Here is a 23480-nt window from a genome sequence, read left to right as displayed (position 1 = left end):
GGCTTCGGCCCTCGGGGTCCTCGCTGTGCTCAGGGCACGTCCCAGACGGGAGGCCGGAGAAGGCTCGGGGGCATCCGGCCTCCTGGTCACGCTGGGCTCGGGAGCCTCTGGGGGCGCCCAGAAGGTCCGGCGGGGCTGACCTGCGCCAAGGGCGGGCAGTGGGGCATGTGACTCGCCCAGGGTCACGCGGCCCCTTGCAGTTAGGTTTTTCCCAGAGCCCGAGGGAGGAAAGGCAGCAGGCGAGTCCGGGACTGGGCAGAGAAAGGGCGAGGCTCCCCCCCTCGGCATCGTCGAGGCCTTCCCGCGGGGGGTGGGGGGGGGCCTGCCCACTCTCGGGGGCTGTTCCAGGGGGGGGGAGAGAGCCGGGCCGGCCGGGCCACTTGGGTCCCCGCCTGGTCCATTTCCGGAAGGCTCCAGCCGCGCCCTCTGTCCCCCCTCAGGCCATCGACAGCATCCATCAGGTGGGCGTGTACTGCCTGGCCCTGGTGCCGGCCAACACGCTGCCGAAGGCGCCCCTCGGGGGGATCCACATCTCGGAGACCAAGCAGCGCTTCCTGGAGGGCGCCCTGCACCCCTGCAGCGTCCTCATGTGCCCCCACACCTGCGTCACCAACCTCCCCAAGCCGCGCCAGAAGCAGCCGGGTCGGTGTCCGGGGCGCCGCGCCCATCTGGGAACCCTCGGAGAGGGGGCCGCGAAGCCCGCGTCCGGCACGTCCGGAGCCCCGCCACGGGGGGGGGGGGGGGGGCACGCCGGACCGCGGGAGATGGGTGGGGCGGGGTGGGGCTCACCTCCCTCCCTTCCCCCGCAGAGGTGGGGCCCGCCTCCATGATCGTGGGGAACCTCGTGGCTGGGAAGAGGATCGCTCAGGCCTCGGGGAGAGACGTCACCCAGCTGGAGGACAATGACCAGGCAAGAAAGGCGGCCTTGCTGCGGCTGCGCCCTGCCGGGGGGCCCGGCCTGTCGGGGGCGCCGGCGGGCCTGACCTCGCTTTGTCTCCCCATCAGTTTCTGTACCTGGCGGACGTGCTGCAGTGGCGGGCTCAGACCACCCCGGACCACCCTCTCTTCCTGCTGCTCAATGCCAAGGTGAGCCCGTCCTCCCCTCCCCCTCCCCCCCCGCGGCCCCTGAGCAGAGCCCCTGCCTGGCCTCTCGGGCCGCCCAGCCCCGTAGCCCAGGAGGCAGGTCAGGAGGTGCCCGGCCGAGGGCAGGCGCTCCGCGGCCCCGGGCCTGCGGGGAGGCCAGTCGGGCTCATCGTGGAGGGACGGGTCCGAGTGGCGGCCTGAGCCCCAGGGAGCTGGCAGGGAGCCTCGGGCAGCCGACCCAGAGCGCACGGAGACGAGCCAGGCCTAAGCCCCTGGAGACCGCCGAGAACAGCTTCTGCGGCGCCTGGCAAAGGAGTCGGCCTTGGGTGCGGGTCCCTGGTGTGCCAGCGGGCATGCAGCGGAGGAAAGAGGGGGCGCTTTGCCAGGCCTGAAGTGGCTCTGGTGTGCCAGCAGGCATGCAGCGGAGGATCAGAGAGGGGGCACTGCCAGGCCTGAAGTGGCCCTGGTGTGCCAGCGGGCATGCAGCGGAGGAGCAGAGAGCGCTTTGCCAGGCCTGAAGTAGCCCTGGTGTGCCAGCGGGCATGCAGCAGAGGAGAGAGGGGGCGCTTTGCTAGGCCTGAAGTGGCCCTGGTGTGCCAGCGGGCATGCAGCGGAGGATCAGAGAGGGGGCACTGCCAGGCCTGAAGTAGCCCTGGTGTGCCAGCGGGCATGCAGCAGAGGAGAGAGGGGGCGCTTTGCTAGGCCTGAAGTGGCCCTGGTGTGCCAGCGGGCATGCAGCGGAGGAAAGAGGGGGCACTGCCAGGCCTGAAGTGGCCCTGGTGTGCCAGCGGGCATGCAGCGGAGGAGAGAGGGGGCGCTTTGCCAGGCCTGAAGTGGCCCTGGTGTGCCAGCGGGCATGCAGCGGAGGATCAGAGAGGGGGCACTGCCAGGCCTGAAGTGGCCCTGGTGTGCCAGCGGGCATGCAGCGGAGGATCAGAGAGGGGGCACTGCCAGGCCTGAAGTGGCCCTGGTGTGCCAGCGGGCATGCAGCGGAGGAGAGAGGGGGCGCTTTGCCAGGCCTGAAGTGGCCCTGGTGAGCCAGCGGGCATGCAGCGGAGGATCAGAGAGGGGGCGCTTTGCCAGGCCTGAAGTGGCCCTGGTGTGCCAGCGGGCATGCAGCGGAGGAGAGAGGGGGCACTGCCAGGCCTGAAGTGGCCCTGGTGTGCCAGCGGGCATGCAGCGGAGGAGAGAGGGGGCGCTTTGCCAGGCCCGAAGGTGGCCTCTGTGGACAAGAAAGGTCCCGCTGCACGGTGCCCTGCCTCGGAGCCCCCAAGCCCGCCACGGCCTCCCCGCTTGAGGAGAGCAGAGATGCCCTCAAGGGACAAAAGCCCGAGAGGGGCGTAGGGGGATGCTGATGGTGGGGGCCGGCCTGCACATGCTGTCCTCGCCCCCCACATTGACGGTGTCCAGAAGCGTACTCCGGCCCGCCCTGCGCTCTCCGAGCTCTCGGGGCAGCAGGCTTTTCCCTTACATTCCGCCTAGGCCAGCCTCTGCCACTCCGCCAGGACTCCTTCCTGGGCCCTTCGGGGCGAGCGCGCGCCTCCGCCAGAGGATTGCCGCGGCTCAGTGGGTCCAGCTCCTTCCGCCCTTCCTCTGGGGCAGCACGGCCCGCCTCTGACCACGTGCCCAGCTGGCCTCCAGAGTGGCCTCCAGGTCGGCCTCCTCTCCTCTCTGCTGCCAGAGGGCCGAGGCCGTCGAGAGGAGTGGCCGGAGGACCGCCCTCACAGCGGCCCCCGTCGGCTTGGCCCGGCATGTCCGAGTCTGGCCTCCGGCGTCCGGTAGGCACGAGGGCCGCATCCAGGCCTCGATCGCGGTCGTCCGTGGAAACGTCGGCTCGCCCTGGCCCCTCGCCGGGGTGGGCGGCGCGCTGGGTGCCAGGACAGGGGCTCCCCTTCCCCCTGCACCCCGGCTTTATGTCATCGCCGGCAGCGGCTCCGTAGCTTCATTTTCTGGGGCCCCTTGGCAGAAAGCAGCGGGGCAGGGAGGGGCTCGTGGCCTTCCTCTTCCCGGCCGTCTCTGGGCTTGGCTTTTCCCCAGAGGAGCACGTTCCCCCCTTCGGCTGACCCAAGGGGCCCCCTCGGGCCCCTCCTCAGCTTTAGGAGCCCCCGGGCTGGCCCTGGCGGCGTCCTCTGGCGTCCGACCCGAGCTCGGTGGCTGACGAGGGCTTCGCGTGGCAAAGGTTCCTCTTGGTCTTTAGGGTTTCGTTCTTGGACTCCCCGAGTCCCCTTGCCAGGCAGTGTGGGCCCCGGCCTGGCCTTCCTCCGAGCCCCTGCAGTCTGGGGTGCGACTGGCTCTCCCGTCCTCTGCCACGAGCCCGGGCAGTGGAGCGGTCGCTTCCCCTGAGTTTTCCTCCGTTCTCTCCCCCACGGCCTCCCCCCGAAACCGTCCTAAGTGAAGCTGGAGATGTCGGAACCCGTGGCCCGGCCTGTGGCCCGGCGTGACGCGTTTCCCGGGGCCCCGTTGGGCGTGTCGGGCAGGCCCGCCGCTCCCGTGCGCTCGTCTTGGTGAGACCTGGCTGGTGGGGCTGTTGAGGTCCCTGTTCCTTGCCGACTTTGGGCCTCTTCCTAGGAGCGGCTTTTTCTGTGCATTCGGCCTTGGCCTGTGACTTCCTGAGCGGCCAGGAAAGACGAGCTCCGGCGGGCATCTCCGTCTGAGTTCCGTGGCAGGCTTGGGGCCAGCCTGCCCTTCCGTGCTCGGCCCTGGCGGCGTGGGAGCGCCGGTAGTGGGGGCTCTCGCTTCCAGAGGCTCCTCTGCGCGTGCCCAAAGGCCTCTTGTTCTCCTGTTCAGGGCACGGTCACCAGCACCGCCACCTGCGTCCAGCTGCACAAGAAGGCCGAGCGCGTAGCCGCTGCCCTGACTGAGAGGGGCCACCTGAGCGTTGGAGACCACGTGGCTTTGGTTTACCCTCCAGGTAGGCAGGGCCACAGCGGAGGCTCCCCCATCCGCCCAGGACAACGTCTGGACCTTCGGGCTAGATCTGGCTCTAAGATGGAGAGAAGGGTCAATGGAACCTGGGACACGTCCGAGGGGTTGAGGGGGCTTCCAGCCTGAACCAAAGCCGGGCCAGGATTCCTGATGGAACCGGGGGTCTGCTCCACTCTGGGCAGCACCTCCTATTATTTGTGGAGTCTGGGGGAGCTTTGGTGCTGCTGGGCTTGTTGGCATTGCCAGGAGCACTTGAGAAAGCCTCTGGTCATTTGGGAGAGCCTGTCTGGCCCCACCCCCCACCCCAAGGATGGACCTCACCCAGGGCCTGTGATCTGGGGAGTGACGGGCTGGCAAGTGGCCGCAGTAACTGAATGCTCGCCGCTCTATCGCCTGGGAGCGTGCCCTGAAGTTCTGAGTGCCCAAAGAGCCTCCGTTCGTGCCCTCTGAGGTTGGGGACAGAAACGGTGGCCTGCCCTGTGAGGGAGGCCCCTTGAGGATGGCCGGTCTCAGTGTCGGGGAGGTAGAGGGTCTTGGTGTGGAGCCGCAGCGTGCAGGGCTGGAAACAAGGTGGGAAGCGCTTTTCACAGCCCGTCGCTTCGTCTCATGCGCCCATGGATGAGGATTGTCTCCCTCTCGGGCTGAGGGTGAGCTGCTCTCCTGAAGGCTCTCTCTTTCCCGGTGGGGTTCGGCTGTTTCAGGTGTGGACCTCATCGCCACCTTCTATGGCTGTCTTTACGCCGGCTGTATCCCCATCACGGTCCGCCCCCCGCACCCCCAGAATCTGGCCACCACCCTGCCTACAGTCAAGATGATCGTAGAAGTAAGTCTGGAAAAAACCCTTGATTCCAGCAGGTGGGAGGCAGAGCCAGGACCCCTGTGGGTCCTCCAGTGAGGAGCCCTGGCGGGTGGGTTCTAAGTGAGCGTGCCCTGCCGTGGGAGGGCCCTGTTGTTTTTATCCTGATTTCCGTGTTCACTACCTTCTCAGTCTCCTTATGATACACACACTCAGACCGATAGGTTCCAATTCTTCAAATACTTACCACGTTTCTCCTCATGATGATCATCCGCGTAGCTGCTAAGTCGTCTCTTCCGTTGCATAGGAAGGTGCAGGTGTCACACCCTTTACACTCACTGGCAAGGTTATGGACGGATGCACAGCCGCTAGCACCGCGGCCCGCCGAGCCATCCTCTCCAGCCGTATTGGCAATGTCGGGCTAACACTTAGGAGAGAGAGTACAGCTTAGGCGAGACCCTAATGTGTGAGCCCTGCAGCCTGGCTCTCCTCGGCTTAGGCATCACTGCGCCAGGGAACAGCCCAGTGCGGCCTTCTGCCAGGACTTCCCTCGGCCATAGCGGGGCCAGCCCTCCTGCCTTCCTTCGTCGTGGCAGGCATTTGCTCCTACTCCGCTTTCCGGAAACTACTCCACCCCGTTTCCTTGCACACTCGCCCACACGCTCACCCCTTTACCAGGCAGGCTAAATCATGGAAGCCCTGTTCTGCATCTAGCCTTAGGCAGCGTTTTCACAGGATTTATCCTAGCCGGAAACATGCCGCCATCATCCTCAGTGGCCATAACAAGCCTACCGTAAGCACATCATCAGCCCTCATGATCACTCTTCCAGCTCTTCCAATTGGCACTCACGAACTTAGGAACGTGCTAAGCCATCCTCTGCATCTCTGCCGTGTTCGGAAACCAGGGCCCAAAGGCCACGCGAATGCCTATTCTCCGCCCTCTTCCTTCGTGACTAATCAAGAGGTGCTTTCTATCATTGATCATTTGAATGGTCCCTATTTTAATATTTATTCCATCGCGTCCACAAGTCACCTGTAAAAGGCCCTACACAAATGCCATGAAACCGCGTACAGATTCGAAGAGCTCAGCAGCTGCATTGACGCCAGCCTCACCTGACGTAGCACCTCGCGCCAACCCATAGAAGCGACCAGGCCTAAAAAGCGTCCTCTCGGCTTAGGGCAGTGGCACCGCCTCACCCACCAGGGGTGGGCAGGCCGAGGGCTAGAAGCAGGAGCCGCACCCCCAACATTAGCCATAGAGATCCTTTCCATTCTCCTGGTAGGGACTCTAGCCATAGCCTTCAGCCTGACAAGCCACGCTGTAGTTGAGCTACCCAAACCCAGCGGGGAGCCCAGGTTCCCCCCCGGCCCCACATCTGGATCCCTCTCCTCCGCCAGGTCAGCAAGTCCACGTGTATCCTTACGACCCAAGCAATAATGAAACTCCTCAAGTCCAAGGAAGCGAGCGCCGCCGTGGATGTGAAAACGTGGCCCACCATCCTAGACACAGGTAGGGTGGCACGGCCGGGGCCGGGCGCCGTGTTCGAGGATGGCCGCGCGGTCAGCCTGGGCTCTCTGCTGCCTGCAGGGCCGTGCAGACGGTCCCCTTGCTGGGGCAGGTGGTACCAGGCCAGGCTTCTTGGTGGGCTCTTAGCCAAGAAGGCCAATCCTGGGAGGAGCCACTCATGGCTCTCCTCCCCACGAACCTGCCAGGGTTCAAATTGGGCCTCTGCCACCTTGCCCTCCATCCCTTTGGGCAAGTGACTTCCCTGGGCTTTATGATCAGAGACTGGCACTAGATACTGGGCACAGTTTGTGGGGCCTTCGGCCATGCCCGCTCTCCTGCCTGCAGGGAGCCCTGTCGCCTTGTCCCCTCTCCCTCCTTGTGCCCACTTTCCTCCCTCCCAGATGACCTCCCAAAGAAGAAGGTGGCGAGTGTGTTCCGGCCTCCCTCCCCGGACATGCTGGCCTACCTAGACTTCAGCGTCTCCACCACGGGCATATTAGCTGGAGTCAAGGTAGGCCTGTCTCGTTTCATGCCCGAGGGTGATGGCGCTGCTGCGTTGGGTGTGGGCCGAGAGGCGGGAAGAGGCGAGTTCGAGTCTCTCCTTGGATGGCTTTTCGCCCCTTGGGGCACCTGGCCCAGGCAGGCCGCCCTTGACACAAGGGAGCTCACGTGCACTGGCAGAGGGCATTCCTCGCCTTCACGGAGGCGCGGGTCTGCCCCTCAGGCGCCCAGTTTGCCGGTATTGTCATTGCAAAGCCATCCATCGTGTGATGATAACAAATGGCATTTCCGTGGGCAGAAAAAAGCAAGAAACAGGCTTGTCCTGGGTCTCGGGTGCCCCTGGGCATCCCCGGGGGCGGGGCGGTGGGTGGTGAGCTCCCCGTCGTGAGACGCGGCGTGGTCGGCCTCCCTCAGATGTCGCACACGGCCACGAGTGCCTTATGCCGGTCCATCAAGCTTCAGTGTGAGCTGTACCCGTCCCGGCAGATCGCCGTCTGCCTCGACCCCTACTGTGGCCTGGGCTTCGCCCTCTGGTGCTTGTGCAGGTACGTGGTCCTGGCGGCGCCCTCCGCCGAGCCCCGTCCGCTCGGTCTGGGTCGGGAGGCTGCGGCCAGACAAGAGCCTTTGCTGAGCGGGCAGGGCCCGGGCTGCGGCCCTTGACCAGCCGCTCCTGCCCTTCCCCCCAGTGTCTATTCAGGACACCAGTCCCTCCTGGTCCCCCCGCTCGAACTTGAAAACAACGTGTCCTTGTGGCTGTCGGCCGTGAGCCAGTACCGAGTGCGGGTCACCTTCTGTTCCTACTCTGTCATGGAGATGTGCACCAAAGGGCTGGGGACGCAGACCGACCTCCTCAGGGTGAGTGGCTCAGCCCCGGGGGCCTTTGGGCTCGTTCCGAGGCCGCCGCAGCTCGCTCGTGCCCTGCTCCGGGGTGGTCGGGCTCCGGTGCCCACCGTGGCAGAAGACGACCACGAAGGGCGGCAGCGGGAGCCGCTGCCTGTTGGCCCTCGTGTGGACACGATGGAGGCTCCCCTGAGCGTCCCTGTGCGCGGGGCCCTCCGCCGCGGTGGCTTTGTGCCAGGGGCAGCCGAGGAGGACTTTTCTGTCCCTCGGCCTCCGTCTGCACATCACGGAGGTGATGCGGTGGAAGAAGGAGCGCAGAATGAGAATCGGCGCCTTCCACGTGCCGGGCGCCACGCTGGCACTCAAAGGCGGCCCGCCCTCTCTGTAAACAGTGTACGGGCGGCGTGGCCGAGTGGCCAGCTGGAGGAGGGTTCGGGCGCAGCCCCACACCGGGTTGAAAGAAATGAGCTTCACAAGCACAGGCAGGAGAGGCAGCCACTGGTGCCCTCTGCGCGTCACTCCCGCGGGCCCCTTACCCAGGTTAGCTTCCCTGCTGGCATTCCAGCCCAGAATAGTCTCGTCAGCTCTGGGTGCCACATCTTTGGTAGGACATCATCAAGCTGAAGCAGGCGCCACTGGGCTGGAAAACTGGGCACTAGGCCACAGAAGGGCTGCTGACAGGAGCAGGCCTGCTTGTGAGCCTGGAGAAGCTGTGTGGGAATGGGGCACGAGAAGCGGGGTCAAGAATTAGGAGGACCCGTGTGTGGTCAGTCCCGAATGCCACCCTTGCCCACTGCAGGCAAGGAGATGGCTGGCTCCCACCATGATGTCTGACCTCTGGTGAGGCACAAAGAAGGGAGGGAGGGAGGGAGGAAGGAAGGAAGGGAGGAAGGAAGGAAGGGAGAGAGGGAGGGAGGGAGGGAGGGAGGGAGGGAGGAAGGAAGGAAGGAAGGAAGGAGGAAGGGAGGAAGGGAGAGGGAGGGAAGGAGAGGGAGGGAGGAAGGAAGGAAGGAAGGAAGGAAGGAAGGAAGGAAGGAAGGAAGGAAGGAAGGAAGGAAGGAAGGAAGGAAGGAAGGAAGGAAGGAAGGAAGGAAGGAAGGAAGGAAGGAAGGAAGGGAGAGGGAGGGAAGGAGAGGGAGGGAGGAAGGAAGGAAGGAAGGAAGGAAGGAAGGAAGGAAGGGAGGGACAGGGAGGGAAGGAGAGGGAGGGAGGGAGGAAGGAAGGAAGGAAAGAAGGAAGGAAGGAAGGAAGGAGAGGAAGGAAGGAAGGAAGGAAGGAAGGAAGGAAGGAAGGAAGGAAGGAAGGAAGGAAGGAAGGGAGGAGGGGAGGGAGGGAAGGGAAGGGAAGAAGGAAGGGGAGGGAGGGAAGGAATGAAGGGAGAGAGGGAAAGAAGAAGGGAGAGAAGGAAGGAAAGGAAAGAAGGAAGGAAGGGAAGGAATGGAGAAAAGAAGGAAGGAGGGAAGGGAGGAAGGGAAGAAGGAAAGAAGGAGGGAAGGGGGAAGGAAGGAAGAGGGAGGGAAGGAGAGGGAGGGAGGAAGGAAGGAAGGAAGGAAGGAGGGGAGGGAGGGAAAGGAGGAAGGGAGGGAGGAAGGAAGGAAGGAGGGGAGGGAGGGAAGGGGAGGGAGGGAAGGAATGAAGGGAGAGAGGGAAAGAAGAAGGGAGAGAAGGAAGGAAAGGAAAGAAGGAAGGAAGGGAAGGAATGGAGAAAGGAAGGAAGGAGGGAAGGGAGGAAGGGAAGAAGGAAAGAAGGAGGGAAGGGGGAAGGAAGGAATGGAGAAAGGAGGGAAGGGAGGAAGGGAAGGAAGGGAAGAAGGAAGGAGGGAGGGAAAGAAGGAAGGGAAGAAGGAAGGGGAAGGAGGGAGGGAAGGAAGAAAGGAAGGGGAGGGAAGGAAGGAATGGAGAAAGGAAGGAAGGGGAGGGAGGGAAGGAAGGGAAGAAGGAAGGAGAGGGAGGGAAGGAACAAAGGGAGAGAAGGAAGGAAGGGAAAGAAGGAAGGAGGGAGGAGCACATCTAAGGTAACTAGTGGGGTCATGAAAGGTGTGAACAGAAGAACCATTTCCTGTTTGGGCCAAATGCGGCAAGGTCTAGGATGAATTGGACCTGATGTCCAGCCAGAGAGGACTGGAATTGCATCTGACCGATCAGCCTCTCCTCCGGTGCCAGCAGCTACCAGTCAGAAAGTAGGGCAGGGCAGTGAGAGTGGCCATGGCCAAGGAGGCTGAGAAGATGGATAGCGATGGAGGCAGGGCCCAGAGGAGGAGGCTGGAGAGTGAGCCCACAGGAAGGGATGGAGCAGCTGCGACCCCACAGACTCTGGGTGTTGGGAACATGGCGGCCGCGGGGGCTGCCTTCCTGAGCTTCATCGAGGGCAGAGACGATGGCCTTCGGCTCCTGCCGGACCCACTTCCCTTGCCCGGGTGCCGGGGAGGATGGGCCGGCGCAGCCCGCCTCGGCCCCGAGCCTGCTGAAGCCCGGCCGTGATGCCCGCCCTGCCCTCCTCCCATTCCCCCACAGGCCAAAAGCGTGAACCTGTCCTGCGTGCGCACGTGCATGGTGGTGGCGGAAGAGAGGCCGCGGATCGCGCTGACGCAGTCCTTCTCCAAGCTCTTCAAGGACCTGGGTCTGTCGGCCCGGGCCGTGAGCACCACCTTCGGGTGCCGGGTGAACGTGGCCATCTGCCTGCAGGTGAGGCGGGCTCTGGGCCCGGCCCGGGGTCCTGGGGGAGCGGCCGTGCCCCGGAGAGGGCCTCGGGGCCGGCCGGAGCGGTCTGAGTGGCGGAGGTTCTCTCGTGGGCCACTCCGCGGCCCGAAGGCCTCGGGCTCCCCTTCTTCCCTCCCGCTCGCCATGTTCTGGGTCCGCCGGCGGGGAAACGTGGGAAGGGAGCGGAGCCTGCTCTGAGGGCCTCTGCGGGGCCCGCCGGAGGGCTCTGGGGAGGGGCCGGCCACGGCCGCTCCTGGGCTTTCCCGGGAGCGTCCCGTCGGCCGTCCTCGGCCCCTCCGCGCGGCGCTCGCTCGGCCTTCCCGCTCTCTTCTCTGACCGTGTCTCCTGTTCCTGTCGCCTCTGCTTGCCTCTCGGCGCTTTCTCTGTCCCCGGCCTCTGCCGGCCTCCGCTCCTGCTTGTGGCCCCTCTATCAGCCCAACAGGCTGGGAAAGCTGGCTGAGCAGGTACGGTGACGCGTGTGTGCATGTGCTCCGCTGTGCTGCCCGGCCGGCCGGCCCCCGACTCCTCCAAGGGCCCCGCGGGAGGGGCGGCCGCCGGCTGGCTTTCACTTGTGTCTCTCCTCGTGTTCGCTGGTGGGTGGGAGGGAGGCAGGGAGGCCGCAGGGAGGCCGCAGAGCCCGCTGGCTGCCGGGGCGCGGGTTCCCTAAGAGAGCCTCCTGCGTGGAGGTGGCCCTGCAAGCGGCAGCCCCTCCCTCTCCACACGCAGCACTTCTGCTCTCGCCCCCCTCGGGCGGCGCCTGCGCCCGGCCCTGTCCACGCTGCACACTCCGAGGCTTTGCGGGGCGAGCTGCGCGCTCGTTCTTGCTGGCCTGAGCCAAGAGGGCACCCTGTGCTTCCCCTGCAGGGCACCGCCGGCCCCGATCCCACCACGGTCTACGTCGACATGAGGGCCCTGCGCCATGACAGGTAGGCCGCGCTCGCCTCTCTCAGCTTTCCCTCCCCCGCAATCGCGGCTGCGCAGCCTTCCAAGGGAGGAGCACGAAGGGCTGCTGGGGGGCACCCAGGCCTGGCTGCCCCCCGTGGGGCGCCGGGAGCCTGCCCAGGCCACAGAAATCCAGGCGTCCGCTGCTCTGTCCCTGCCGCACGGGCCCCGGCCAGCCGTGTGGGATTGTGGCCGGCAAAGCCTCTGGGCCTCCGCTGGCGGCGTGAGGGGACGCTGACCCCCGGGCGCTCTCTGGCCAGGAGCCCAGCCTCGCTTTTCGGGGTGGGCCCCACGCGTGGCTCGGCCGTGGACTCTTACCCCTTGGGCCACAGGCCGCCAGCTGCCCCGATGGGCCGATCCTGGAGGGGGGGCGGCTCCTGCTAAAGAGCCCTCCCCCCCCTCTGCTGAGGCCCCCGGCGTCCTTCCTCTCAGCCGTGGGGACCCCGAGAGCCCTCCCGGGCGCCCTTCTCTCCCTCTCGTGGTTTGAGCAGCCCTTCCTTTCTCGAGCTTCCCCTCGAGAGCCAACCCTCCCGAGCCCTCCCAGCCCCGGGCCCCCTTTTTGCTCCCCGTCAGGCCGGCGCCTTCCCTGGGTGGACGAGGTCCGGTTTGTCCTCCCAGCTCCGTGCACGTCGTCTGCCCCCCACGCGTGCCTTTCCGAGTAGCCCCAGCGGCCTGGGCCCCGGCAGGTGCTTCATCGCTGCTCGTTGATTGGCTGACAGACCTGGACGATTCCCAGGGCCTTCCGGCGTCCAGGCGCTCCCCACCATCCCCTCCTGCTCGGCTCCCGGACCTCATTGTCCACACGCTCTCCCGGCCAGCGACCTGCATCCCTGTGCCCTTCGGCCCACTTCCTGCGTCCCCGTCCCGCTCTCTCTCCTTCCCTGGGCAGCGCGGGAACTCCCAGGGCACGTGGTTCTGCAGGGCCGTAGCTCACGCCGGGGATCCGTCGTTCCTAGGCTCGCCGGTTTGGGCCGCTTAGTGTGCGGCCCCTTCCGCCGCCGCGATGCTTTGGAGACTGTAACGGCCCGTGATTTGTAGCGGAAACGTCCCTCGAAAAGCCGTGCCAGGGCTACGGGGGTCCTCGCGAGGGCAGCGTTGCTCCTCCGTCTTCGTCTCGCCTCGAATGGGATCTGCGGGCTTCCTTACGCTCGGAGGAGCCTCTTCCTCCCGGCTCCCACAGAGGGTCCTTCAGGGCCCTCAGAGCTCACGCTGAGCATGGGGGGGGCGGTGTTGTGTTGGCCCCTCTCTCACAACCTCGGCCATCCAGATCCAAAAGAAAAGGCCTCTGAGAGCTGCCCGAGGTGACGTCCTCAGAGATGTGCTCGGCTAGGGAAGCGGGACAGGCCACACCGACCCACTGGGCCTCCTGGGGACCATCTCCTGTCCTCGGGTGTTTTAGCTGCTTTGCCAGCTGTTTTTCAGAGGCACTTGCAGAGCCCAAAGTGTCTGAGAAACTGTTTCTCTTTTTCATTTTAGGGTGCGGCTTGTAGAACGGGGTTCCCCGCACAGCTTACCATTGATGGAATCTGGAAAGGTAATGGAAGTGACCACTGTTCGGCCCTGGGAATGCGCTTAACCCCGGGCCGATCCCTTGGGGCTTTGGCTGAAGTTCGGCCTTCGACTCATCAGAAGTCGTTTTGCTTTCTTGTTCTTCTCTTCTTTGGAAGCTTTTTTGTGGCTGCCTCCTATACGGTATTGTGAGCCCGTGTCCGTAGTTCTGGCACGCCGTCTGCCAGATCGGAGCCTGTAAATCTCTTCCTCGCCTCCGCTTCCGATTCACAAGGGATGTTCTGGAGGCCACGTCTGTGTGGTCTTTCCTACTTCGTTCAGTTTAAATCTGAATCCATCTGAATAGCAGTGCAAGCAAATGCAGCCAAGAAGCTCATGATCTGAGCCATCATCCACTCAGCCCTGCTTTGACCAACTACACAGTGCTTCACTGCCGTGGGCTGCAGCGTGGAGAACTCATCGCATTTGGATCCTGACCGTCTGGTGATATCCAAGTGGAGAGACACCTTTTGGGTTGTTGAAAGTGTTTGCTGTGGCCAGCGAGTCATCGTGACAAAATTCTGCTGCAAGATTGTTCTGGAGGCAGCAACCAAAAAACCTCCCCAAGAAAAAGAAGACCAAGAAAGCCAAATGGCTGCCTGCTGAAGCTTTACAAACAGCTAAGACACGAAGGAAAAGGGAAGGGAAAGATATTCCCAACTCAGTACAGAGTTCCAGAGAATAGCAAGGAGAGATAAGAAGGTTCTGTCAAGTGGGTGATGCAAAAAAATAGAAGAAAGCACAAGAATGGGAAAGATAGAGATTTCTTCAAGAAGGTTAGATCTCTCAGAGGGTCACTTCATGTAAAAATGGGCTTGGGACTGTAAAGATGAATTTAGAGTTGTGACTTTAAATCTGGATTTAAATGATTGCCAAATAAAATTCCCAAGTCAGTCTGGAAATTTATGGTAATTTGATTAATATAGAGGGAAGGAATTTAAGGAGAAGAGAGAGGGAGAGGAAAAGAGTTAATTTAAACTGCTTCAGCTCAGGCTGAGCCAGGCAGGAGTTAAAGGCCTTGGCGAAAAGGGCCTCCCTGAGCCCAAGGGAAAAGGAAGTCAGTCCTATCTGTCTGATTGAGCTCCTCCAGGCTGAGTTCCAGGATCGAACTGGCACCCAGGTTGCTCACAGGAAGTGATCAGCCAGATCCAACTTTCCAGGGAAAGAGGTTTTGAGAGATGAAAAAATCCCAAATATATAGACCTTTCACCCTTGTGTCTCCACCTCTAAATTTTCACATCTACCAATCATATCAAAGGCGTTCTCCAGGACTGCCCATACTTTTAGTTCTCACCTTCTTTGACTAGTTTATATCTTTTGAGCTACTTCCCACTTCTTTGTTAAGTTCACCTTTTGTTAGTTACTTGACCTTTTTGTGATTAATTTAACCTTTATAGGTACTTAACACCTTTTTGTATTAAGATATTAAAAATAGACTTAGCTTAAGTTTTAGCTTCACTATAAGGTACAAATTAAGTACCTTCATTGTTCGATTAGATTACAACTTTATCTTCCCCTAAAGTATGTCTAAGTAGGGTGGAGTAATGTAAAGTACTACAAGGCATTCCTGATTCTGTTAAAGAGAATGTTTTCATTGTTACAATCAGGAGATATAGCTAAATCAAATCTAAAGTACAGACTGAGTAGGGTGGAGTAGTTTTAAAATTCACAGTAATGGACAAACATGGTAGGGACTGAACAGAAGCAGCAGCAAGAATAGACAGAAGAGTTTCCGCCTCTGGGGGCCAAGATGGCAGAGTGAGGAAGGAGTACTTGTGAGATTTCCCAAACTCATCTCCAAACAACCACAAAAAATACCTCAAAACAAATTCTGTAGTGGCAGAACCAACAAAAGAGTGGCGAAACAGTTTCCTCCCCAAGGTAATGTGAAGAGTCAGTCGGGAAGATCCATTTCACTGGAGAGGTGGGAAGCATGGTCCGGCTCAAGGAGGAGTCTGAGCAGGTCTGGCCAAGTCTGAGCTGACCATCATGGGGAATGGAATCCAGTTCAATGCAGAACAGGAGGTGTTCAGACAAATAGCTACAGGCTATCCAGGCTGCCACAGCCAGCACATCCTGGAGTGCCAGCTAAAGAAGCTTGAGGCAGCATCCTCCTCCACCCCAACAGCACAGTAAAACTTTTAACATGGCTGAAGGTCACGAAAATGAACTGGGAAAATGAGCAAAAGACAAAGAAAATACCTGCCTGTGGAAAGCAACTTAGTGACAGGAAGACCAAAACACAAATTCAGAAAAGGACAGCAGTACCAAAGCAGAAGCATGGGAAGCCTCACAGAAAAGCGTGAAAGGGGGTTAGGTCCCAAAGAACTCCTAGAATAGCTCAAAAAGGAGTTCAAATACCAAAGAAGAAAGAAGAAAAACTGGGAGAAGAAATGAGAAAGAATGAATAGCTCGGTCAAATGGAAGCTGATGACTCCATAAGACATTAGGAAATAGTCAAATCAAATAGAAAGAATGAAAACATGGAAGAAAGTCTGAAGTATCTCAATGGAAAACAATTGCCCTGGAAAACAGATCCAAGAGAGAGAATTGAATGGACACCACATTGTGAGACATTATCAAGAAAAAACTGCTCTGATATTCTTGAAGGAGAAAGGAAAATAGAAATCGAAAGAACCCACTGATCACCTCCTGAAAGCAGTGCCCAAATAAAAATCTCACAGGACAATTATAAACAAATTCCAGAGCTCCCAAACTGAAGAGAAAATACTACAAGCAGCCTGATAGAAAAATTCAAATATCAAATACGACAATCAGGATTACATAGGACCCAATAGCTACTACACTAAAGGACTGGACTTAGAAGACGAAGAATCTAGGCTTACAATCAAGAATCACAGACTCGGAAAAACTGAGCCTAATCTTTCAGGGGGGAAATATATGCTTAATGAAATGCGGGGGGGGGGGGCTTTCAAGAATTTCTGATGAGTAGACCAGAGCAGAACAGAAAATTTGATGATCAAATATGAGTCTCAAGAGAAGCTTTGAAAGATAAACAGGAAAGAGAAAACTTAAGGGGTTCAGTCAGGTTAAACTGTTGACATTCCTGTAGGGAAGGTGAGGATTGAGATGCTTAAGAACTTTAGCACTGTTAGGGCAGTGAGAAGGAATATACCTGGACAGAGGGCAGAGACTCAGTGGAATATAATGAAATGAAAAGGAGAAAAAAAAGACAAAATTAAGGAATGAGAAAGAACAACACGCCAAGAGAAGAGAAGTGGAGAGATAGACGGCAGTATATTCTCTCACAGAAGGAGACTCATACGAGCTCATACTGGAGGGGGAGAAGTTAAGCAGGGAGTGACAGGCAATGTTTGAACTCTTGCTCATCCGATTTGTCTCAGAGGGAGTAGCATCCACTCTCACGTCTATCTTACCCTATAGGGAAGTAGGAAGGGAGGAGAAATAAGAAAGGTGGCTAGAAACAGAACATTTGTGCCTAGAGAAAGGCTGAAAGGAGAGAGAAAGAAGGCTAAGCAGAGAAAATAAGATGGAGGGAAACACCCAAGTTAGTCATCCTAACTCTGGTTGTGAATGGGATGAATTCACCCATAAAATGGAAGAGGCTGACCGAGTTAGATTAAGAAGCAGAATCCCACAATACGCCATCTGGAGACCAGACAGAGTATGGGCAAGAGCTGGAGAAGAATCTAGTCTGCTTCAGCTGAAGTTAAAAAAAGCAAAGGGAGCCATCATGGGCTCACCAAAGCACAGGTCAGAATTCTTCTAATTAAAGGGAAGAGGAGGAAAATTGCCTCTTAATAAAAGGTACCACAGAGGGTGTATCAGTACTACACATATACACACCACTGGCAGAGCGTCCAATTCCTAGAGCAGACGTTACTGGAGGGAGCCACAGAAGGAAGGCTGCAGAGAGCTGGACTAGCCTTGGGCAGGATGCCTGGAGAGGAGACCGGCTTTGAGCATCTGAGACCACGATTCTTCCCATGGTACCCCACCGCCCGTTAACTGGGAAAACGTCTGGAGCTGAGCAGACTAGGATGGAATGTGGTTGTCAAAGGAGCCGTGCAGTTGAGGGCCAACAAGCATTCCTTAAGCTCTGATGGCACGCCAGGTCTTGTGTTGGGTACCAGAGACAAGAGCTCAATGACTCTGGCTTTCAAGGTCATTTCCATTGTGACTTGGTGACCCATTTGGGTCACACACAGGGCCTGGAGGGCCTGGTCGTTTCCTTCTCCAGCACATTTTACAGATGAGGAAACAGAGGCCAACAGGAGGAAGTGACTTGCCCCGAGTCTCACAGTTCGTGGATTTGAACTCGGGAAGATGAGCCTCCTGACTGCTGGCTTGTGCCCTCTTCACCAGGCCCCTTGTTGCCTGCCTCAAGACCTCAATCTCTGTTAAGCCCCCCAAAGTGTTGAGAACAAGGGAGGCCATACTGGGGCCCCTAAAATGTGATAGCAGCGATTTGAAGCTATGGCAGGAGGCCAGGGCCAAATGGAGAATGCCCACAAGCCAAGGAAGGGGGTACGGACGGTCTGAAGCTGGGGGAGGGCCATCGTTGGGGGGCGCCTCTCCCCATGAACACTGGGGCCCCCAGGGGTGGATTCTGTGCAGGCGTTCAGAGCCTCTGTCCGGGGCCTCTTTTCCTTCCCCCGTGGACAGGCCCAGGCCCACTAGTGACACGCCCCCGGGTCTTGCCGCGTCCTCGGTCCCTCTGTGCCAACCAGGGCTGGCTCGTTCTTCTTGCAGATCCTTCCTGGCGTCAAGGTCATCATCGCTCACACAGAAACGAAGGGGCCCCTCGGCGACTCCCACCTGGGCGAGGTAAGCTCCAGGGACCCCGAGCCCTGCGTGCCAGGTGCCGGGGCTCGAGGGAAGGAGAAAGCGCAGACCGGAGGCGCCTGGCCTGCCCGTAGCCCAGCCCCTTGCTCTCTGTCGGAGGCTGTAATGGCCTGAGCGCCCCCGGGGGTGCTGCCACCCCTCTGTGGGGCCTCCGTCCCCACGAGTGCTCGGCTCCTCTTGGAGCCTGGCAGGAGGAGGAAAATGGCTCAAGGCTGGCCGGATGCTGCCCGGGCGGGGGGAGCCAGCCGTAGGGGTGAGCTAGGCCACTGGCGTGGGGCTGAGAGTCCCCTGGCAGGGCCCGTGGGAGGCCTGGAAGGGAGGGAAGAGCCTCGGATAGACCGTCCCCGGGGATGCTCAGCCGTCAGATGTTTATGAAGTTCCTCCTCGGTGCCAGGCTTGGTGCCAGGCCCAGGGGGTGCCCAGAGGGGCAGGAGGAGCTTCTGCTGTAATAGTGGGACCTCGAGGGCTGTGGCGAGGCCTGGGGAGCGAGTAGGGAGCCCTGAACCACCGGAGGGGGCACCGTAGACAAGGGCAGCGGGGCCGAGCGGGCCGCGGCTGTGGAAGGGGCCACAGGAGCGGGACACGCGGGCTGGGCTGCTGCGCACGTCAGGATCAGCCGGCCGGCCGTTCGTTTCCGGCAGTGACCTCCGCCTGGTGTGCCCGGCCCCGCGCTCTCCTCGGTGCCAGGCTTGCCGAGAGCTCTTCCTGGGCACACCCGTGCCGCGGGCCCCCCTTCTTCCACCCTGGGGGCTTCGTCTAAACCGAGGCCCCGAGCCCATCCCGCCGCCGCGGGGTCCCCCATCGGCCTCGAGGCCGAAGACGAGGCTGCCGAGCCCCCTCGGTTAGGGAGGCCGGCTCGGCTCTGCTTCCTGCGCCTGCCCTCCATGCCGGTGTTCCCCCCCAGATCTGGGTGAGCAGCCCCCACAACGCCACGGGCTATTACACGGTCTACGGCGAAGAGTCGCTGCACGCCGACCACTTCAGCGCTCGGCTCAGCTTCGGGGACACCCAGACCATCTGGGCCAGGACGGGCTACCTGGGCTTCCTCCGCAGGACGGATCTCACCGACGCCAGCGGAGGTAAGAGGGAGCGGGCGGCCCTCCCCGGCCCCAGGGGCGGCCAGGACGGCGAGGGCGCCGCTCCCCTCGTTTGTCCGCCGTCCGGCCTTCCTCTGAGCCGACGGTGCTGTTCGCAGAGAGGCACGACGCCCTCTACGTGGTGGGCTCCCTGGACGAGACCCTGGAGCTGCGGGGCATGCGCTACCACCCGATCGACATCGAGACCTCCGTCATCCGCGCCCACAAGAGCATCGCCGAGTGGTAAGAGCGGCCGGGGCCCCGCCCCCGCGCTCGGCCGCTGACCTGGCCGGGGCCGAGCGGCCGGGGGTCAAGCGCTGGGGGTCAAGTGCTGGGGGTCAAGGGGCCGGGGGTCAAGCGCTGGGGGTCAAGCGGCTGGGGCCAAGTGGCTGCGGGTCAAGCGCTGGGGGTCAAGTGCTGGGGGTCAAGGGGCCGGGGGTCAAGCGGCTGGGGCCAAGTGGCTGCGGGTCAAGCGCTGGGGGTCAAGTGCTGGGGGTCAAGGGGCCGGGGGTCAAGCGCTGGGGGCCAAGCGGCCGGGGCCAAGTGGCTGCGGGTCAAGCGCTGGGGGCCAAGCGGCCGGGGGTCAAGGGGCCGGGGGTCAAGCACTGGGGGCCAAGGGGCCGGGGGTCAAGGGGCCAGGGGCCAAGCGGCTGGGGCCAAGTGGCTGGGGGCCAAGCGGCTGGGGGCCAAGCGGCTGGGGGCTGGGGGCCAAGCGGCCGGGGGCCAAGTGGCCGGGGGCCGGGGGCGAGAGGCCAAATGGCCGGGGCCGGGGGCCAGTGCTCCTCCTGTGGCTCCTAGGTGGGTGACTTCACAGGGCCGCGGATCATTTTAGGAAGGAGGTTGGGTGCTGGGGGCTATTTTGTGGGTGAAGAATGGAGCCTGGAGCCCAGATCCGGTGCCTGGCCCGGTGCCCGTCCCCTGTTCAGTCTCCCTTTGGGGTCAGTTTAACCCATCAAGCCCGCAGCACCTCCGGGGCCGCGTGGTCGCTGGCTGACGCCGTGTCCCCGCCCCCAGCGCCGTGTTTACGTGGACCAACCTGCTGGTGGTGGTGGTGGAGCTGGAAGGCCCCGAGCAGGAAGCGCTGGACTTGGTGGCGCTGGTGACCAACGTCATTCTGGAGGAGCACTTCCTCATCGTGGGCGTGGTGGTCATCGTGGACCCCGGGGTCATCCCCATCAACTCTCGGGGGGAGAAGCAGCGCATGCACTTGCGGGACGGCTTCCTGGCCGACCAGCTGGACCCCATCTACGTGGCCTACAACATGTGAATGCGGGCCACATGCCAGCCCCGAGCCCGCACCTGCCCGCTGCCCAGAACCGGAGTCGGGGGCCCCCAGCCACGGGGGAAAAGGGTGGCGGTCTGCCCCGACTGCCACCCCCCCCGGCCCACTCCGGCACGTGGCGACAGCCACTCGGGGGGTCTCGGAGCCCGGCGCAAGCCCGGTCACGGCGTGGGTGTGGCCCGCTCCCTCGGGAGGGGCTCGTCCCGCCTGCAGCGTCCCGCCCCGCCGTGCCCGCTGGCGTCCGAGCCGGGCTTTGCTCTCTACTGTATTCTGAGTGTTTTTGCACATTCTAAAACTCGGAAACGCAATAGCCGCTTTTTTAGTTTGTTTTTGTAAGCGATTCTTCGTCCCCGCGTCGCGCTGACCCGTCCTTTCAGAAGGGGCTGAAGGACTAGGCCACGGCCCGCTCGCGTCTCGGGACCGAGCAGCCAAGCAGGACCCGGGTCCCCGGCCCCCTCCCCAGGGCTGCCCCGTGCCCAGGCTCTCGGATCCGGCCTCCCCTGGGGAAACCCTTCTCGACTGTCCGAGGGAATCGTGCCCACAGAGGGCCCGGCCCGTCCCCTGCTGGTTCTGAAGGTCCGGTCAAGTCCGGTCCGTGATGTTCCTCAGCAACCCCGTCAGGGACCCGGGCACACTCGCCCACACGCACGCACACCCCCAGGCGGGCGGAATCTCTCGCTGCTGCTGCTGCTGCTCAGATTTTGGCACGGTCGTCGCGCCCTCCTGCCCCCGGGCGCGGGGTCGCATCCCTGCCTGGCGCGCCGGCTGGCACGAGCGTCTGATTGAAGATGGCCAGAAGGCGGGACAAGCATGCGGCCGGCCAATAGAGTATTTTTGTATGGCTAGTGAAGACTCGGCTCGTTCGGGGGCCGCATCCCAGAGCCAGCTTTTTCGGCAGGGCAAACCTGCCTGGATCAGTGCCTAAGAAAGCTGGTGGTTCTTCCGTCTGCGGAAACCAAAGGCATCTCCCTGGCGTGGCGGGCACAACGCAGCCCGTCGCCCTTCTTTGCCGACAGGGAACTCCGTGGAGAGCAGCTGGATTTGCCTCGTGGGCTTTGGCGTGATCAAAATGCCCACGAAAACTAACGGTGTGCTGCAACTATGTACAGAACTGCCTAACTTATTATTGGAGGCCCAGCGCAGGCCCCAGCGTGGACAGACCTTCCTTGGCATCGGCCAGCCGGCGGCAGGGGGGAACAGCTCCCCAACCCCCTTTTCATGTTGTAGTTTTATAGCGAACACAGCATCGTCAGACTTTTGTATTGAAAGATCGGTGATGGCAGGACAAGTTGCCTCGTAAAGTAAGATTTTCAGAAGCACATTAAAAACGTTTAAAATTACTCTGGAAATGGATCTTTTTGTCCCACTAAAAAGCTGGAACATCAGCCGATATGTCCCCTGCTGCTGCCATGGGGTGGCCTGCTGTGGGGCTGGCCCGAGTTCATAAAGGCCAGGCTAGTGCTCGCCCAGACTCTAAAGGTGTTCTATTTAAAACTAATATCTCTACCGATTCTTATTTTTCACAAAGTTTACTAATAACCACTTGAGGTAGAAAAGGTTTAGATTTAAAGTCTCTTCCTTACTCTAAGTTCTGACCTCCTCCAAGAATCTCTCTCCCTCACCTCTGCTCCAGCCCGTTGTCAGTGCCAAAAGGCCCAGGTGGGCTCTGCCCACCCTCTTTTATTTATGTTCATGGATGCAGTGCTAGCATGTGAAGAATGTGATGAACTGGGTTGGCAAGCCAGGAGGGGGAGGGGATAAAATCCCCTTGACAATCCCCCCTGTGATCCTTTGGGAAACTAGTCGCAATGAATCATTTATACATAACTATATCTCTAAAGATCTTCTAGCTAAAATGACATACAATATTGCACTTTCTAAGAGGAAGCTACAATAGTTAGAGATAAGAGGGAAATATGAGAAGAAGAAAACAAAAAACTGATTGATAGACACATTAACAAAATTCCAATTAGAGGGCCGTCCCCTTTGGCATCAGGGTTTACATTCAGAATAAGTATGTTCAACCCCCTTCAGTTCCGTTCATGATATCCCAAAGTTCATTCTGGATCTTTTGATGCAGTGTGTGGCTTCTGCAGGCATCTTTATAGCACCTTCTCCAAAAGGATCCGCTTTCTTGATTCAGAATGTTGGCAAGTTTCTTTTCCTGAAAATTCTCCAAAAGGTTTTAAATCTTGGATTTTAGGATAAATTACACAATCTCCCCCTGAGGAGGGTGTTGACCAACACCAAAGTCTCCCCAATACATGGCTAAGTGATGAGGCATATGAAACAATTGTCAAAAGAAAAACACCCCCCCAATCCCAAATAAAAGAGTGAAAATTAAAATCTGTATAAAAATAATAAAAATTAAAAAGTAGTATAAAAATCTTAGGTGTATAAAATTCGAAATAAAAAAATAAACTTGTAAGAATGTTAAAAGGTCCTTGAGTCACTAGCAAGGCCCAATTAAAGTATTTTATTTCCCACAAGCTTGTAGGACAATCAAAGCAATATAGCACTTTACCCATCAGCAGCCAAGACTACAGAAAATTGCCAAACCATAAGAGAGAAGCAGCAAATGGAAAAAATAATTCCCTGGTCTGATTTTGCCTTCACTGTTAGGGATAGGGGGAGCCAGGATGATAGCCACACTTTGGGACTTGACTGAGAGTATTTCACAAGGAGTGTGGTACAAGGAGTCCTGTGTCTTAACATATGTCAAGTGCTGCAACCTCAAGTCTCACACTAGGTTCAAGTCCTTTCATGTTAGTGTAGAAGTTCAACAATCCTACCTGGATTGGTTTGGTCCTTTTTGACCTCGTGCTACTTGGCACTGTATAGTGTCTCTTGTGTTCCCTTCTCCTGGAATCAGACACAAAAGTCCCGTAACATTTATAAATAAATGGCAGGTTTCCATAGTCTAAAACTTTTGGGTATGCATAGTTACTAGGGCTAATAGATACTGTAAACTTATCCTTCAAGTCAAAAAACATTAATACTGATTCCATGGACTTCAAGTACTACCAAGGATAGGGAAAAAAAAGAAAAGAAAAAATCAAACATCTTATTGCAAATATAAAGAAGAAAAGAAAGAAAAATAAGAAGTCATAATTTCATAATTCATATGCCATGTGACAATGTGTTAGCCAAGCAGAGGTAGAACACAAAGGTTTCTCAATCAAAAATGAGATCTATTTTCCTTTTAACTTGGCCAGGATCCACAGTGTGAATGTACATGATTTTTTTAGTACAATAAGTAATACAGACTCTAAGAAGTACCAAAATTATAAGAGCCCATTTTAGGACAACTGCAAAAAACTCATTCCTTGCAGCCATGAGAGGTTCCACCAGCTGTCATTAGGATCCGCATGAGTCTCTATATCTACTTGCTGTGTGTCATTTAAAAGCTTTTTAAGCTCATGGATATAGGTTACAAGTTTTCCAGACCTGCTT

The 23480-nt window shown here is 59.3% G+C and overlaps 1 protein-coding gene across 1 annotated transcript in view; it reads left to right on the top strand.

The window, feature by feature from the left end:
* Window positions 1-21367, top strand: part of DIP2A (disco interacting protein 2 homolog A) — a gene marked incomplete at its 5' end in the record, with an annotated part of 34718 nt that extends 13351 nt beyond the window's left edge. The window contains 17 exon segments of the mRNA XM_056814793.1: window positions 441-642; window positions 810-910; window positions 1006-1086; window positions 3871-3994; window positions 4710-4831; window positions 6203-6314; window positions 6713-6822; window positions 7227-7357; window positions 7499-7667; window positions 10167-10337; window positions 10787-10816; window positions 11217-11278; window positions 12771-12828; window positions 17577-17651; window positions 18574-18748; window positions 18865-18988; window positions 19760-21367. Coding sequence (XP_056670771.1) covers window positions 441-642; window positions 810-910; window positions 1006-1086; window positions 3871-3994; window positions 4710-4831; window positions 6203-6314; window positions 6713-6822; window positions 7227-7357; window positions 7499-7667; window positions 10167-10337; window positions 10787-10816; window positions 11217-11278; window positions 12771-12828; window positions 17577-17651; window positions 18574-18748; window positions 18865-18988; window positions 19760-20012 — 2100 coding nt within the window.
* Window positions 21368-23480: the final 2113 nt, after the last annotated feature.

The sequence above is a fragment of the Monodelphis domestica genome, chromosome 2 (genome assembly GCF_027887165.1).
Source record: "Monodelphis domestica isolate mMonDom1 chromosome 2, mMonDom1.pri, whole genome shotgun sequence".
Taxonomy (NCBI): domain Eukaryota; kingdom Metazoa; phylum Chordata; class Mammalia; order Didelphimorphia; family Didelphidae; genus Monodelphis; species Monodelphis domestica.
This window is presented reverse-complemented; position numbering and strand designations above follow the sequence as displayed.